We start from the raw sequence: 12,910 nt of genomic DNA on the forward strand, positions 1-12,910 counted from the left end.
CTGCCTTTCCCCTTCGCTCCGCTCCGCGCCGCTCCGCGCCGCGCCGCGCCGCGCCGCGTCGCGCCGCGGTCCGCTCCGTTCCGTTCCGTGCCTTCTCTCTAATCCTGTATCTACACTACTCGTGCGCGGTGTGTGCCATCGAGTGTGTCTCCGCGTGTGCGCTGCGGCAGGCCCGAGGTGTGCGCTTGTAGGCTTCGTGGCGCAGTGCGTGAAATGAGTGACAAGGACCGCTCCTCTCCCACCCTCGTCGAAAACAGTCTCAAGTCGCTGCTCGACCAGCCCAGCATATTCCCGCTGATCGGTAAGTGTGTTTGCCTCCGCCGGTCGTCGCGAGTAATTCCCGAGTTCGCGTTTACACGCGTTTACACGCGCGAGATCTGGCATGCTCCGATCCCGTATATGCGTTCTCCGAGGCGGATCCTCCGCACGGGCTCCTCTCGCGCCGCCCTCTCCTCACCTCGCTCTTTTCCACTGTCCTCGAACGTTCCGCGACTTTTCGTCCCTCGGCGGAAAAGCAGCTCGCGTTCCGCAGCTTTCCATCCCGGAGGAAGCGCCGCGCCTGACACGTTTCGAAAGATTCTCCCTCGAATAGTGTTTCTTTTCTCCTTCGCTCCTCCGCCGCGCCGGTTGCGCAGCGCGTGATTTTTACATGGTCCGTATGCTCTCACCCGGGTTATATACTCACAAAACGCGTCTCGGTAATTCTTGGAAAAAATAAAGAAGATTAAAGAACGAAAGGAGGAGAATAATTTCTGCTTGAAAATTCGCGCAAACACACGCCGGCTACCGCCAGCGCAGACTGGCGGCGATCACGCGAGCGCACGGTGTGCGCAGCACGTCTCCGTCGTCAGTTCAAATATTTCGATGCCGATTGCATTTGAATTTTCGAGCTCGACTGCGCGCTCGGATATTTCCGCGCGTAGCGCGCTATAGGAGACTCACGCTTTTTCCTATTATCGGGCCGCGCGACTGCCAAGGAGGGCCAAAGTGCAAAGGGCGAGAACGCGAAACGGGCGGAGAGGGAGAAAGAGAGAAAGAGAGTAAGAGAGAGAGAGAGAGAGAGGGACGGAGAAAGAGTGGAGTCATGGAGGACAACGAGCGTGTGTTCGTGCGATCGTCGTCGTTGCGCCGACGCTGTCGGTCTGCCGATTAACCTCGTTTAAGACCCCGTGGCGCACCACGTGATACTGTCAGCCTTACCTCGCCCCGAAGCAGACCCAACCTACACGCTCGATTCTGCTCCGCTCGGTAGAGCGAGCGTGAAGCGACTAATCTTGCGCGCCGGGAAGGCCGAGGAAGCCATATGATAGCAGTTCTTATAGCCTGTTCTACAAAAGTGAGCGCGAAAGAAACCGAGATAGCTGAATTAAAAGTGATCGATGAGAATTCGTTCTGTAAAAGTTACGAACGTCTCATCTTTGAACTCGGGAACTGGACCGAAAGATTTTGAATTTTTTCCCTTCCCCGTTCCTACGTTTTCATTTCACGGAAGGAAACAATCGTGTTTTTGAGTTGGAGCGAATTTTAGAATAAATTATTTTTTCTATTTTAATTCTTGCGTAATATTTTACTTTACATTATAAAAGTAATTACAGAGAGCTTTGAAAAGATTGTTTTTAATTCAATCGCTTGAAGAACAAAATAATGTATTATAGAAAGATCAATCGGGAAAGAAGAAAATTAAATCAAACATTTTTAATTTTTCTGATTTCGGATTACGTATAACATATTTCTCTATAATTATTTTTAAACAGAGTTCTGGTTGAATTTTATTCAATTTTGGTTTTTTAATAAAAAGCAATGCGGAACTTTTTATTTTTGCAACGAACTATAGAACTATGAAAAATACTATCTACTAAAACTCATTTTTTTATATTAATAGAACGTCTTGCTAATAGATTCCGTTCTTTGGTATTCGTGAAGTTAGCACGATATTATATTAATTCCAGTAGCATTTTCTATAGTTTTGCAGCTCTTTTTAAAAATAAAAAAAGAGTTTCGTATTTTTTGTACTAAAAAATCAAATTTGAAGGAATTGCAACCAAAACTCCGTTTAAATATAATTGTAGAGTATATGTAGATCTCTGCTAATACTAACGAGTAACGTCGCTAGAATTGCGATGGATTACCATTACGACACTTTTTCTTCAAGTGCTGCTTTTTATATAGGGTGTTAAAAAAAATTCATTTAGCATTTATACGACACTTTATACCATACTGAATAAAAAAGTCTTATTAAACATAGGTCGAAAGCTCAATCATTTCCGAGATATAAACAGTTTTGTATGTTAATATCATAACTGACTTACTACTGTCTCTTCTACAGTTCTACTTGTTGCATATGATGTGAAAAGAGAGAAATTGAGATAAGTATCGCTGATAAACATATTTAGGAGAATTATAATAAGGTGATCTTCCATAACATCCATTCAATTGTAAATATAATTGCCGATTGATTTCAACTTATTGATTTCCGCTGAAATTTTTCATTATAAATGTATATGGAAATTAACATTTCCATATACATAAGAACATTTGAAACATGATTTGTAAACCACTGAGATAATTCTTCATGTCGCGTGCAACACGTAAAGATAATAAATCAGTTATAATACTATAACATACAAAATCATTTATAATATTATCTATATATCTCAGAAACGATTCAGTTTCCGATCTACGTTTATTAACGAAGGTTTTATATTATTTACTTACAATTAGTAAATATAGTATAATGTTTGCTGTATCTGTACTAAACAATGTTGAATACTTTTTAAACATCCGGTATGTAGATATCTTATTATATATCTTATTTGTATCCATTGTGTATCCTCTAATTTCTTATTTTTAATATTTGATTTTCAATCTTAGTTCTAACATTTTTCCATTCTTGTACGAAACAATAAAGAAAACTACACTAAGATATTTTCCAATCTTTATTATTGTCTAAAAAAGTTATCTAATAATATGAAATCAATTTAATTCGTTACATTAATCACGATTAGCATTGCACTTTTTATTAATTTTCTTATTCGATAATTTGCTGAAATAATCTCCTCCTCTGCCTCTTTTATACAGAAAGCAAAATATTAATAAACTGTACATCAATAAACAGAAGCGTCGAAAATATGTTTTATGAAAAATATGTGAATTATAAAATTCTGGTACAAGGATTCATTTTGTAAAGAATTATATCACACAAAGCAAAATCAATTACTCTTAATGCGTCTATTTTTTTCCGGCTAATTACGGATCGCGTTTTCTAGGAAACGGTGCACCGTTTGATGTGAGTTACAATCGGATGATGTAATTTTTGCAATGTGCAATTTATTTCGTTATGGACGATGCTAGTTACATAGTCGAATGGGAAGTAACTCGTTATGTTGACTCGGGAACTGTCCCCAATTTACTACCTCATTGAATCAGATTATTAATGCAATACAGATTAAATAATTAATACAAAAAACGTGAATGCGTGCGTGCGAGGAGATACGTCAATCACTTGAATTTTTTGTTCCGGTTCTGGCCAATGATATATATATTATACCTTTCCATCAGTTAGATAATAAAGCCGAATCGCTTTCTCGATTACGCAAAATACGATTACTTGGAGTGGATTCGAATCTCGTTCCGGAGATAAAAACGAATAAACAAAATAATATCGTTTTTATAAGGCTCCTGTTCGCTCAATACTATCTCAGATTGTGACGTCAGAAGCGAGAAAATGTACAATAAAAATTCCTGCAAAATAATTAATGTGTAAATATGTTTCAATAAAATGACACTTACAATTGATAAGAATTGTAATAAGAATAGACTTCGCATTCCTATGAAGCTGTCACTATCGGTTTAGAAAGAATAAAATAGCTTGAATCACACATCTCTCTCTCTCTCTCTAAAGCAATGAATTGAAAAGAGACGATATGTTCAAGACGTCTTTCTGACGGAGCACACAGATGTTAAAAACAAGGAATGTGTCTATACTTATTACATTTACGGATAGAACCGGCTCGTAAAATATACCGAAAACTCTTCCTTTGTGTGTTTCGTTAATAAATAACTATACATATATCTCTGGAAATGAATTATGCATAACCAAATACGAAATGAGCTATGTTCACAGCTATGGAAATAAATATTCAATTTTTCTCCGAAACAAGGAGATAAATTCCGATATATTTTGTAAATCTGTTCTGTCGATTGCGTATATTATCTCATTGAAAAATATTTTTATTCAAATATATAATTTTTTGAAACTATATCTTTATCGCATGTTTTCTCTCGCTTCTGAAGTTATATAATTTGAGATAACAAGGGTGAATGAACAGGAGAGTCTTAATTACTTTTTTTTGTAAGCAGTGCTTGTTACACAGTTGAATTGAAAGATGATCGATTAATTTTATCTTCTATGCACACTCGTTTCGCATTATTATCCACGACACGCAAAACTTTCGGCGCAGAAATAAACTGCCTCTAGAATAATTCGGCCTCGAATTCAATTGGCACTCTGTTCACGCTGCCACGCATTCAAGTTTGGGGGGAAAAATGTCGTCGCGATATCTTCACGCGATAAAAGATACTATGTGGCTGCAAACACGCATGATATATCACGACAGTAAAGCAACGCTTCGCGTTACGTTTTGATACCGCAACGTCGTCGTAAGAATAAATCCTTTCATCCACGCACGCGGTTGTAGCCACGGCGTCGCGATTCTATTTATTTTCGGTATTACGACATCGCAGGGTTAAGCTCTTACGACTTGTATTGTGACAGCGATTGTCGTACATGTCATATGAAAATGCAATAATTTTTTTTTAGTATTTTTAACGACTTTAACATACTATACTATTATTTCTTTTTTACATTATAAATATAAGAGAGACTAGCCACGTGTCATTTTTTACTTTCACACATGCCCGTATGCATTGTATAAAATATAAATCATAAGCTATATAAAAATAATAATAATAAATCGATTATATATCTACACTCTCCAGTTTGGAAATACTTTTTTAAAAATCGACACTTGGGATTATTTATTCGAACATCCATAATATTTTTTTTTATAATAATTTTTGAGATCTAATGAATATTATTGGATCCAAAGAATTATGGTTAAAAATACATTGTGTTATAAATGTATTAAGTAAGTAATCTAAAAAAGGTAAATTTTTAAGTTCCAGCAAAGAGCTAACGTTATTTGTCATTTTGACATGAATATGTTGGGATTTTTCCAAATTTTTAACCTGCACCGAAAAATGAGTCAGGTAACAACTATCAAATGTCAAGTGAAGTAATTTCAATTATCTAATAAATCATGAAAATAAAATGACAAAATTGATGACGTTAAAAGCATCATTTGATGTGACTTTGCTACTTGGGATGATCATACGCAAAAAGTCGAGCTTATACGAATAAATGTGGTCAGCAGTCAGGAAAATTTGAATTGATATAAACGAATGTGAATTCAGTGGAGTGTAACGGAACTCCATGCTCGTAGTTTAGGATTAAGCTACTGGTCCTACTGGTCTACTGGGCGATATTACATTATGCGGAGACGTGCACAAGACGCGCCGAGACCTCCCGAAGGGACGCGGCAGACTGCACCTCGTATTTATGCCGATCGATACGAGGGATATAAACGAGAGTAATAGTAGAAGGGCAAAGAGCCGGGGAAGACCCCAGACTTTCCAATTCGGCCAATTACGCCGTATAATGGCATACCTCCGTTTCTCTATCTTTTGATTGTTCCCACAGGTTCTATCGTGTCTTCACCTCGTCGTTTGCTCTTCCCACTGATGATTTTGCCTGGCTCTTTTCTCCCTGCAAACTCACTGCATAATGTAACGTTTCTCAAACACATTTAATTAAGAATTACCGTAGTTAATTAAAATTAATTGAGGTCGAGTCGATCGTTTATTTCAAGACTTTGTTTCCAAACCTCGTGCATTAGTAAATGTTTACTTATTAATTACACTATGGAACAAAATTTAACCTTTTTTGCCACATGAGTGTAGTTCATTTTTTATGTATTTTTGTGTGAACACGAATCTGTTGGCGAAAGTTGGTTAAAAAATAGCGAGCGTCAAGGAATAAAAAAAGAGGTGACCTCCTTCAACACCATTTTTCTCAAAATTTTGACGTGACAGTCATATTTTGTCAACAAATTCATATTTAGCACGTAAAAGTATGTCATATCCGTAGTAAAAAAAAATGGTCAAATTTTGTTGGATAATACATGTTATATGAAAAAAGCACTATTTTCAAATTGCTATACTTCGAAAATAAAAAAATCAATTAAATAATTCTAAATATAATCTAAACTAATGTATAGTTAAAGACTCCTTTTAATAATAAAGTTAATATAAAATATAAATATAATACACATTGAAGACTATAGGAGTATAAAAAAATCAAATCGAATTGAATGAAAATGCCTTATTTTAAAGCTAAAAGCTGATGCTTTCATGTGGTAGGGGAATCTGGTATTCCTTTTTGACCAGTTGTACCTTTAACCATTTATATAAAATTATAAAAAATCTGTTAGATATTTGTAAAAGTAAAAAATATGTAATTTGTAGTATAAGCACCAGAGTTTTATAACTTATAGAATCATAATAATGAAGAGAATTATACTTCTATGAAAAATAATTTATTATTTTCGAATGTTCGAATAAAGTAATTTCAATATGCTTTTTAATCTCATAAAATGTTGTATATGCATTTTGTCTTATGTTGAAATTGCTTAAAATGTTAAATAGATATTCAGAAAAAATTATTTAAAACTTAATACTATTAATTTTAACTTATATAATTTGTAAAAGTAATAACAAATAGAAAGTGAAGCGTTGTGAACCTTTAACCAGTAAGTGATAATGTACCTTTGGCCAGTCAATACGATGTCGAATAATCATTTAGATATCTCACCTCTAATGTTAATAAAATTATGCTCATTAGACGCGATTTTAAATAAAATGAATGAATCTGCTACAAAAAAAAGAGTCATTCTGGCCCCGTGAAGCGAGATATTAAATGTTGAAATTGATCACTGCTCAGGAGAGAAAGAATGACCTTAAGATGTAAAAAGATATTAAAAATATAAATAAAACTAAACTTCTGTTAAATATTATCTGATTTTTATACATACCATCTATATATTGGTTAAAGGTACAATATGGGTCTTGTATCTTTGACCAAAATTTAATTTTTTTTCTAATGTTAAAAAAGATGTACAAAAGATAACAATTTAAATCTATAAAAAATATATATGTCATTGTCAACATTTCAAAGAATATTTTAGAATTTCTTTGAATTCTTAGACATCAAATATAACTTACACAAGAAAAAATGTCAAATTTGATCAAAAAAGGGTACACTACTTTTCTCTTTATAAAGACTTAGTTGGCGTCATTGGCGATGCTATTGCAAGAGCTGGGCCGAGAAAAAATGTCAGACGTTCAAATGCGATTTGTCGGGACTCGAACCGAAGCCTCGTAATAAGTTCGTATTAGCAAGCCACCGTCTTATCACGGAGCCACACGACCCGGTGGAAAGATCTTAGTTTTATTTCTTAGGGGCTACGCAGAATAAAAGGAATAGGAAATAGAGAACAGAGAATAAGAATTTCAACCTATCAGAAATCATATACTGTGGAATAAACAGTGTGTATTTCATAGTACATGATTTCTGATAGGTTGAAATTCTTATTCTCTGTTCTCTGTTTCCTGTTCCTTTTATTCTGCGCAGCCCCTTTACACTATAATGTTTTGAAAACCTTCAACATCTCTTCATTTTTTGTCTCTTTAAAGTTATTTTTCTCAAAATTGTAACGTAATATAGTCGACTTTTGTCAACGCGGATTCGTTTTCAGCACCCAAAAATACGTCGGAAAAATCGGAAATGACTATTCACACTCATAGCAAAAAAAGGTCAAATTTTGTTCCACAGCGTTATTAACTAATATACTAAAAATAATATTAAGGATGTGTATACTTGTTATTTTGAAATTATTTTGAAACACGCGCAATTGTTTACAGTCGAAAGAATAAAAATTGTTTGATCAAAAGAATAAAAAAAGAATAATCAATTTAATTTAATCTGCTTTTTGGCTCGAATAAAAGATCGGCATATTGTTTGCTTCGACTCTATACGCTTGTGAGTGATCGATGTCACTTATGGTCACTGTCGCAGACGTCATCGTTAGTGACCCGACGACTGTCGGCGACGAGAAATGCAAGCCGGCAAGTAGACGCCGATAAGTCGCGTGCGAAGCGCCGTTTCATTTTTCATTCACTTTCCTACGATCGATATACTTATGTCGCTCCTCGTACTCTGTCGTTTCGTCCGTAAGACGGACTGCAGAACCATGCATGTATCAATAAAACATACATAATGCAAATGAACATAGCTTGCTATTATTGTGTTGCTTAGAGTCATTCTTGAACTATTATTACACTAATAAGTTTATACGAATACTATTTATAATTTTCGTTTCGTGCCAGAAGATAAAGTATAATTATAATAAAGCATTTTCGATAAATATATGCCTATATAGAGAAGGGGATACAGCTTTTAATATCGCGACTTTTTTTTATCTCAGCTATTTTAGATTATACTTACAGTATGTCTGTGTATGATGTGGTGAGAAAAATTACATTCAACATGTCTTACCGCCATGTATATGTAATAAAATAAGAACCTCGTTATATTTCATTTTCGAGACTATCATCATTAGAGCAATTGAAAAAAATAACTGATACGTTTTTATTTCGCCATCCATTTTTTTGAACGCCCTTATCATTAATCTAAAAGATAAAAAATGTTTAATACTGTTTCCATTTTTATTAAAGTCCAGAGTCTCTTCTCCAAAAATGCTATATTTTCACTCGTTTGAAGTGAGATTTCACTCCCAAGACATTTAAAGAATACATAACGTAAAGTCTAAGATCGGAACATAAAACGTCTTTAGACGGTTTTTGCAAAAATATTTTTAAGATGTCTTAAGTCGATTTTAGACTTTGTGTTGTTTGGTTAGTACTGTTTGCCAGTTAGTATTTATTGGACAGAATTGTATAATGATTTGATAGGTAGGTATAGTCAAGGTCATTGAATCGTTATTGCAACGCGACAATAACACGTTTTAAGATAGATCGTACAAATGTTTCCGCGCGAATAGGTACCTGAGTTTGTTTTACAATCCATGAAAGTGGAAGTATCATTTATGGTTCAATAATGGTATCGAGTGTCAAGACTTTGTATATTTGAGGGTATCTCTCGCTTTTCGTATAAATTACCGGCAGATGAACCGCGTCGAAGGTTTAGCACCGGTATTACTGCCTGTTCCTCTACCGCGGTTCGTGCGCTCTTTCACAATATGTTGAACGATTATTTTTGGCGTGCCAGGACCGTACACACGTCAATCCGTTTGATGGATAGGCTGGAAGACCAGAAAAGAGTATCGGCAACTTGAGTATGCCACGCCACATATGAGTTACGTTTCTCATGCAACGCAACTGAGGAAATAATCTCCGCGTGATCTAATTGATGCGTTTTGTGGCGATCGCGTCAATCGATTTCCGCTTCGATTTCTTATAGATATTATTAATATTCCTATGTATAATACAATTTTTGTTTATATTTTCGGTAGATTTTTTAAGACAAAATCTAATAAAGATATACGCTATCTGATAACGATTTTGGCAAAGTTGATGAGAAGTATCTGTTGTATAAGTATATCCCGCTTTGGCGAAACTGGTCGGCGTGTGACGCGAGATCATTCTCGGTTTTATTAATATGATGGAACAAGAAATAATTGGCTCGCGACGCATGTACTTCCGCAATCGTTCTTCGAGTAACACATAATAGTTATAATAGTGCCAACTTTATGGTGCACCAGATGCTACCTGATTCCAAGTTGGCTCTAACATCTGCCATTTGCCGACAGTCGGTTTTCGATGCCGTTTAAATCGTTCGAACGTACACGGAGATCAAGGTAAAGGTTAATTACTTCGTTTCCCGTCGACAATTTCTAGGATCGCGTCTCGTATAAAAATTTGATTCCTGCTGAATTGAAAAAAAAAACATAAGTAGATAGAAATTTATTTTATTAGGATCCCCCCAATGTCTCTCTTTGCGATTGTAATTAGCTGAAAGAATTCTTGTACTTTTCGTTATTCTATTTATTTTAATGTAACAAAATTAATTTGAGCTTTTAGACTTAAAGCACATTGCGTGTAATAATAGATTGTTTTGTTTCATCATACATGAGATAAACTGATAAATGACGTTCGAGGAAACGCTATTAGCTCTATTTCTGTCGTTCTATCTTTGTTGTTTATTAGATGCAAAATAAAGATAGAATAGACACAAATAGCACTAATAGCGCCTTCTCGAACGCGCACCTAAAACAATCACTCGCTATCGCTACTTTTTGCGGTTCAGACATTAAGAACTCAGTTTTGCGGAATAATTTCCTGTGTGTGTGTGTGTGTGTGTGTCTGTCCATTCTTTTATATCCATTATTTTTTTACCAAGATGGAGCAACAATGATGTTACACAACAGTCAAACAATTATGCCCAAAGTTATTTCTTATGTTTCACTATTATTACCAACAGACCAATTGAAATGATTATTTGTCGAGGCTTATATGCATCTCTAACTTCAAGGTCCCTCGCGATATCTACGAGACTTGACAAGCGTTTAGCACTGTGCGATTTCGCTCGTTAGCACGTATCACTCGATTCTCGTCGCGATACTTATCCGAAAATTTTTTTAATGCGATGACAAATATAGAAGACCGTGGAAAAGTTATTTTCTGACATATTAATTGTAAAGTTGTAAATTGAAATTCTCAACAGGAGAATTTTCCATTTATAGCAAATAACAAGCTTATCTTTTTCTTATCCAATATTCTTCCATGACTTACAATTTAGCTTATGTCACTAGGAAGTTGTAAACGGAATAATAAACTTATCAATGGTGGAACGTAAAGTGTTCCAGTTTCAACGGGGTATTTAGATAAGTTTTAGTATGTCTCTCCATCTCAGGTAAATATGCGCGCGTTAAAGATGTGAATTTTAGGTAAGTGATAAGAGATCATAGCGAGACGTTTGTCGAATTAAATCGTTTACTTCAATCGCAAGGATAATTAATGTTAATTAAATTTTACTAACATGATCATTAAGATAATTTTGTTGGAAATTCAAACTGATTTTTAAAACATAAAAATTTTGTGTTGCTCATCATTTTTCAGTTTCTGCATAATCACTTTTTTCAGTCTTAGCACAATTATTTTGATGGTCCAACAAAATTATTTTCAGATATCCAGCAAAAATTTAGATTATGCAGCAAAATTGTTCTCTCAGTGATATTCGAGCGACCTATGATTTTTTCCAAAACGATCCTCTTCTACCTTTGGTTAGAAATTCAGGCTGTCGAGGCCGATCGCTTGTGGCCTGGCGTGGCCTCCAAGCGAGTACCGCTTTTCTGGCAACCCGCCAGAACTTATGCCAGGTTTCAACATACCGGCCGACATGAGTATTTTCGGTTTCGCGGCGAAACGACGACGGCCTGTCTCTCTTTCTGTCTTTCCCCGCGTCTCTCTATCCGTCCCTCTTTCGATACGCTTCTTTGAGGGAAAACGAAGGGATCGCTATTAAATCGACAAGTAGACGAATGGTGTTTTCGTCGACAAACAACTTCACCAGCGATCCGAACCAGTTAGTTCAATTTTCGATGCTGCAGTCCAGAAGTCTTGTTTACTATTCTTCGCTTTATACAGGGTGTCCCAGGAGAAAAGGTCAATATTTTGAGAGGTGATGGTATCTATTGTTTTAAGTAAAAATGTTCATATAAACGTGTATTCTGAACGGTTTCAGAGATAATTTGAAAACAGTGGAATTAGAAACAAATTTATTATAAAAATATGTCATTTGAACAATAAATTAAAAAAAATAACTATTTCTTTCTCAACACTAATTTTGCGTATTCAATTTTGATAATCGGAATAGGATATACTCGTACGTTCATATGAACATTTTTGCTTAGAATGATCGATACTATCACTTCTTAGAATATTGATTTTTCCGTTTGGAACACCATGTATGACATCGAAGTTTGAACTAAAATTATACTGATTTTCGAACCTCTTCTCTATATGCTCGTCGAACACTTGTCGAAGCACAAGTGTAAATGTTTAATTAGCGTTCGGCATGATGGCGACGTTTTATTAGTCTCGTGATAAACCACTTTCATCGTGCTAGTATATGTCACTTAATTATCATTGTATCGACGGGATATACGTTAGGCCTTTGGTAGACCTATTTTTTTAAGAGATCACTCCGAGCTATTTTCTTTTTATTCGCGTATGCAAAGTGTGTAAAAGAATGATATTGATGACAAGTATCAAGTCTAAAAAGACAAGTGACAATGATTTAACACTAAAAATGTATTAACGTTTTTTTACTGGCCACTGAGAGGATCTAAAATAAATTACTGTAAATATAAAGAAAAAACCAAACATTTCGTCAACATAAAAAAACATAATTATCGAAAAATCAAACAATTTCAGAATCCTGTGTCCTTTACAAGAGAAATATAATATTAATATAAAAAATTGAAACATTTTTTCTCTCTCAATAATGACTGCTTAGTACTTTTAAAGTCAATGGCTGTGTTCATTAAAAAGGAGCAGCTTTGCAATTGTTGTAAAATTTTTTAATACGGTTTGTCGTTAGTGTCTCACTGAATTTATCTAAATTAAATAATCTTACAATACAGTTGCAAAACTACTTTTTTTTGCTGAATGCAACCATTGTAGCTATTTAAGCTATTCTTGTTACAAGCAATAATAATAACTCTTTTAAAACGTATTTAGCTTTCACATATAGATACATAAGCAAGCAATAATT

General features: G+C 35.1%; 1 protein-coding gene across 1 annotated transcript in view; it reads left to right on the forward strand.

Annotated features, from left to right (window-relative positions):
• The first annotated feature begins 32 nt into the window (after nt 1-32).
• The window catches only part of LOC108779959 (PAR-domain protein 1), a 94,025-nt gene continuing 81,147 nt past the window's right edge, over nt 33-12,910 (forward strand). The window contains exon 1 of the mRNA XM_018547533.1: nt 33-301. Within this exon, the coding sequence (XP_018403035.1) occupies nt 214-301 (88 nt within the window). The 5' untranslated portion in view covers nt 33-213. The remainder of the gene's footprint in view (nt 302-12,910) is intronic.

This window comes from Cyphomyrmex costatus, unplaced genomic scaffold, assembly GCF_001594065.2.
Source record: "Cyphomyrmex costatus isolate MS0001 unplaced genomic scaffold, Ccosl1.0 scaffold649, whole genome shotgun sequence".
Lineage (NCBI taxonomy): Eukaryota > Metazoa > Arthropoda > Insecta > Hymenoptera > Formicidae > Cyphomyrmex > Cyphomyrmex costatus.